At 38.0% G+C, this 6,223-nt stretch overlaps 1 protein-coding gene across 1 annotated transcript; it reads right to left on the bottom strand.

Moving 5' to 3' along the window:
- Positions 1-1,506: 1,506 nt before the first annotated feature.
- Positions 1,507-2,187, bottom strand: LOC145095250 (uncharacterized). Its single transcript, XM_079033163.1, has one exon. The coding sequence runs from the start codon at positions 2,185-2,187 to the stop codon at positions 1,507-1,509; it is 681 nt and encodes a 226-aa protein (XP_078889289.1).
- Positions 2,188-6,223: the final 4,036 nt, after the last annotated feature.

The following is a 6,223-nucleotide window of genomic DNA, read 5'->3' as shown; positions in this document are numbered from 1 at the left end:
TTTATATTTTAAAACCTACATCATTTTTCTTAGGTGTATACTTTTTGATAAATAAAAACAATATTATTTTGATGAATTTGTTTTTACAATCAGTTTTTTATTTATACATAAAAATGTATTTGTTAAATAATATATTAAACAACTAAAAACTAAAACATAATTATTGTTTGATTATTAAATATTTTTTTTAATGATTACCAAAAAAAGTAGTAAACAACTGATATCCTTTTATAATAATAAATTAATTATTTATATTAATAAACCAATAAATACCAATCAAAGATATATATTTTTTTTATTTTGCAAAATAAAAAACACCACAAGATAAAATATAAAGAACAAAAATATAATAAGATTAAATTTTGTATTTTACTTTATTTAAACAATTATATCTATTAGTAGTATTTTTTTTAGAAAAAACTATAAACCCAAGACCCGTGTTAGTGTTTTTATAAATAAAAAAATAAAAAACCAACGAGGTCTTAAAGTTTTTGTGGGCTGCCAAAAAATGATGTGCACGGCAATTTTTTTTAATAAAAGAAATCTAATCTAAAAAAATTAATAAAGAGATTTTTTTGAAAACTGCATTGGGAATAGATTAAAGTAGATTGGTGTGTAGTAGAGTGATATTAGATTGGTGTGTAAAAAGAAATTCTCAATTAATAATTACTAATAGATATAGGAGCATGCTTCATCAACTTTACTTCTCATTTGCAGCTTTTTGATTCTTGAATACAACACCTCCTAATGACTTTTGGATTTTCATTACGACTCTGGAGAGGTGTGAGAGTTTACCTCATTTTTTATGGACCATACTTTCATCTTCCTCGTTTTTCTTTTCCTCACTTAAAACCCAAAGAATGGGTGGAAAATCTTTCTCTCACTTTTTTTATTAAACAAAATTAAATTTTTTGATGATTTATAATTTTTAAATTAATATTAAACATAAAATTTAATTAAAAATAAAAAGCATTTGATTAATTAAAATAAAAATTACATTAAACCTAATATTTAAATAAGTAAAAAAATAATTAATATGCTAATTTTATATAAACCAAAATACGTCACTCGGAATCATCGTGTTCGTCATCGCCCTCATCGTCCTCGTCATCGCCTTGATCGTCTTCATCATTCTCCCCAACGTCACTCTCGTCGTCAGAATCTTTACTCTCGACAAACATATCAGAATCCTCGTCTGATTCGTCAAACAAATCATCGTGAGGAAACTCTAACGGGGGCTGAATTTGAGCCGTATAAATGTGATCCACCAAATCAGCACGAAGGACATGATGAATTTCGCGATTATGTACTTCACTTCTGTTCAGCATGTACGTCTTGTGTACCAACGGCTACTCCTTCGACATTTGACAAAACTTCATTATCGTTGTATCGGCATATCGCTCTTCCTTCGTCTTCAAGAATCATATTATGCAATATGATACATGCATACATTACGTGCTGTAACCTTTTCACCTCATATGACCTTGCCCCGACCGTTAGTACTTTTCAACGTCTCTTATGTACACCAAATGTTCGCTCCACATCCTTCATAGCTGACTCTTGCGTCTCTTTAAACTTTTTCCTTTTCTGGTCGTTAGGACATGTAAACGATTTCACAAAAATAAACAAGGGATAATATATACCGTCAGTAAGATAGTATCCACACTTATATGCTACCCCATTTACTTGAAACGGTACATCGTGCGACTTTCCAAGGTAGATATCGTTGAATACCGGCGACTGGTCTAGCACACTGATGTCATTGTTTGCACCAGCTGGACCAAAAAATGCACGCCATATCCAAAGATCATGTGATGCGATAGCCTCTAGAATGATCGTCGGCTCTTTGCGGTCGCCTCTCATGTACTGACCACGCCATGCGTTGGGGCATAATGACCAACTCCAATGCATGCAATCGATACTACCTAGCATTCCAGGGAATCCATGCTCGCCTTCATGCACCGTGTACAATTGGTGGATATCGTTGATAGTTGGTTTGCGCAAATATAGTTGCCCATAAACCAAACAGATCGCTTTGCAGAACTTGTACACACACTCCCGCACGGTACGCTCTGACATCCTAAAATACTCGTCCCATTTATTTGCGCCCATGCCGTATGCTAGCTGACAAATTGCAGCCGTGCATTTTTGAATGAGGGAGAAACCTTTTTTCCTTCTTGCATCCATTTTCCATTGGAAATATGGAAAGCGGCCTTCTAAGTCGCCAACAATACGTAAGAATGGTTCTTTCCTCATCCGGAACCGACGTCGAAACTTTACAGCGTAGATGGCGTCATCTGCAAAATAATCTTTCTATAAGGCCATCGTGTCTGACTTCGTGATTTCAACGCAACGGCGGCTTTCTTAGCTTAGATCGTGTAGGTGATGTTTCGCCTAGTCGGTTTTGATAGTTTGCAACCATTTTCGTCATGACGGAACCAATAAACTTAGCCTCCTCTACAGTTGTCGAATCGGATGATGAAGATGATGACATTTTGAATAATATTTTTTGAAGAGAAGTATAAGATATGAGTTAAAAAAAATTTTGGATGTTGCGGTATTTATAGTTTAAGAAAAGGAAAAAAAATATATATTAACGACTATATTGCCGTTGGAATCAACCGTTACAATAAAAAAAAAATAACGGACCAATCATGTGATGAGTGAGAACGCGGGAGCCCCACCACCCATCCTCCTCCCGTGGTAGCCTACCTGCACCGTGGGTGCGGTGTTCCCCATGTGCGGGGAACGTCTCACACCTCTCCTCGTTGTCCATACCGTCCGGTCTAACAACATAGCCTCCAGCAACATTAGACTTTATACCAATTGCAAAAACAAAACATGCAACTATCTTTTTTTTTAAATCACAAACATATTCAAAAACCGAATATTGAAAAATATATTAAAAAGACCAATCCTAACTATCTAATTTGTTTTCTATAAACATTAACAATACTTTTTTTTGTCATCTTTAATTTATCCATTGAATAAAGCTTTGTGCTATGTTTCACCAACTTTTGATTTATTAGACTTTTAAGAGCTTTAATTTATCCAGCGAAACATATTCCTTTCATTCATAACGCACAGGAAAAACAATGGAGTTTTATCAGAAATTGCACAAACGCTAACACATACAATATACAATTATCTTGATAAAGATGCACATTTTTGCTCCTGGGAAGAACAAATCTTACTAATGGAATAAAGGAACAATTTAAGATGTATGATAAAATTTCTATAACTTATATAAAATGTTTCAAAACGAAACATTATTGAAACAAAACAATATGAGACTAAAAGCTTGTCAACAATGATTCATAAAGAACTAAATCTTACAAAATTTACAAACCTGGGAATCGAAAAACTATCAATTTCCAAAAAGTAAGCATCACATTTGATACGTGTCTAAGATGCTATTCAAAACCACCTCCATGGCCTCACCCAATAGCCACGTTTCGGTTAGTCAAAGAGAAGTTGTGTTTTATTAGGAACTCACTTTTATTATACATGCATGTTTCCTTAATTCTAGCTTAGCACTAGGTGATTGCATATTTAAATTGTAAGTTCGCGTTTGAAGTTAGAAGGCAGAAAATTTAGTTTCACTTGGTGTTATTATTTTGGTTCTTTCAATGTCTCTCATATCTGTATGCTTAGGGGATTAGCTATCCATAAATAAGCTTCTATCAATGGTGCTTTCATTCTTGTTCATCTTGCCTCTCCACAAAGATCCGTCAACTGATGCCACACCGCCAACAATCCAAGAACAACTCTCCACACTCATTTCTATTTCCACTACTAACCTCCACCATCTTCATGTAATTATCACGCAACTGACCATCATTCAAACCTAAACCATGACCAAAATCATGCCGCCTCCACCTCCGCTCCCACCACAGAATCAACAACGAAGGTCGCCGTCACCGCGATTACCAACAACAACGTTGTCCACACCGCCACTGCCACCGTCCCAACGGTCTTTGTCGCTACCGCCACCGCCGCCTCCAAAACCATTACAATTGCCCATGTCAACACAACACCCACTTCTACTATTACCGCAACCGACGCCATCGAAAGTAACATCCAAGCAATTCTAAGTCGTCACTTTTCAACCGTTCAACCCACAGTTTCCTGATCCCGATGTTGTATGCAGCCGTATGCAGGACCTTGAGGACAAGGTCCATTTGAAGGACAGAGGAATTGATACGTGTCTAAGATGCTATTCAAGACCACCTCCATGGCCTGACCCAATAGCCACGTTTCTTTCAGTTAGTCAAAGAGCAGTTGCATTTTATTAGGAACCCACTTTTATTATACATGCATATTTCCTTAATTCTAGCTTAGCACTAGGTGATTGCATCTTTAAATTGTAAGTTCACATTTGAAGTAAGAAGGCAGAAAATTTAGTTTTAATTGGTGTTATTATTTTGGTTCTTTCAATGTCTCATATTTGTATGCTTAGCGGATTAGCTATCCATACATAAGCTTCTATCAAAGGTGCTTTCATTCTCGTTCATCATGCCTCTCCACAAACATCTGTCAACTGATGCCACACCAACAACAATCCAATAACAACTCTCCACACTCATTGCTATTTCCACTGCTAAGCTCCACCATCTTGGTGTAATTATCACACAACTGACCACCATCAACACCCTCATGATCACCATTCAAACCGAAACCATGACCAAAATCATGCCGCCTCCGCCTCCGCTCCCACCACAGAATCAACAATGAAGGTCGCCGCCACCGCGATTACCAACAACAACGTTATCCACACCGCCATTGCCACCGTCCCAACGGTCGTTGTCGCTACCACCACCGCCGCCTCCAAAACCATTGCAATTGCCCATGTCAACACAACACCCACTTCCACTATTACCGCAACCGCCGCCATCGAAAGTAACATCCAGGCAATTCCGAACAGTCACTTTTCAACCGTTCAACTGTAACACCCAAAAATTTCATGTCAATTTAAAACTTTTTCAAAACATTTTAAAACTAATCATCATTACAAAGTTGTTGTCAAAATATCTAACGTCAGAGTTTTCCCAGAAATAGAAAAAAATCAGGAGGAGTTGTACGATCATGCCTTCACCTTGCCGCGATCCCCTGAAGTACCTGAAACAATAAATTGAAACTGTAAGCCCAAAAGCTTAGTGAGTTCCCCCAAAATACCCATACCGGCAACAACACACATATAATCATAAACAGCATACTACGGGTCCAGTCAACCATTGGGTTGGAATACCCCAGGCCCTCAACCGTCCAGTTAGAATGCCAACATACTATGGGTCTAATCATCCTTGGGATGGAATACCCCAGCCCCAGAACCAACAGGTTGGAATGACCACATACTATGAGTCCAATCATCCTCGGGATGGAATACTCACGGCCCATAACCAACAAGTTGCAATGCCTAGGTCTATTGGCTTTCGCACAAGCAGATAAGCCTCAACCTCCAATAAACATGTGCACATATAACAGATAATCATATAAAAGTCTATAGACATAACTGATCTAACAGATCATACCACATACCACATAATATTATCCTACCTTCTAGGATACCGATCTACACAGATCATACTAGCATAACATAGCCAATAACAATTCAAAGGACCGCCCTTGGTGCCTTAAACCCTTGAGTATAGTGAGGATAACTCACCTCACAATGTCAGACTGTAAATGATAGGCTCAAACTCTCGAATCACCAACACGAACTCTACCACCTATAGATACCATAAAACCCTTTTTCCATAAATCTCTAAATTACCAAAATACCCCCAGAGGTCAACTGGTCAACCCTTGGCCAAGGTCAAAGTTAACAGTCAAGGTCAACAGTCCATGTCGAACCAACTCGCCGAGTGCAGTTCACCAACTCGCGAGTTCTTCCTGAAATCGAGAAGTCGTGAAATCCTAGGTTGACTCGTTGAGTTCCCTCATAACTAGTCGAGTTCATACGTGTCCAAAGGTTGAGAGAAACCCTAGCCGACTCGCCGAATCTTCGACTAACTCGCCGAGTCCAAGGCAATCTTCAACGGACTCGCCGAGTTGTTCATCAACTCGTCGAGTTCATGCCCATCTTCATATGACTCGCCGAGTTGACCTTGCGACTCGTCAAGTCCCTTCAATCCTTCATCTATACAGATGCTTTTTAAGCCATGTTATGGCTCCATATTGTAGATCCAGCTTCCCAAGGCATGTTTATCACATAAAGTTGCAA

The sequence above is a fragment of the Lactuca serriola genome, chromosome 3 (assembly GCF_051521515.1).
Source record: "Lactuca serriola cultivar US96UC23 chromosome 3, Lser_US96UC23_V15, whole genome shotgun sequence".
NCBI lineage: Eukaryota > Viridiplantae > Streptophyta > Magnoliopsida > Asterales > Asteraceae > Lactuca > Lactuca serriola.
The sequence above is the reverse complement of the archived record's forward strand: the minus strand, read 5'-3'. Positions and strand labels throughout refer to the sequence as shown.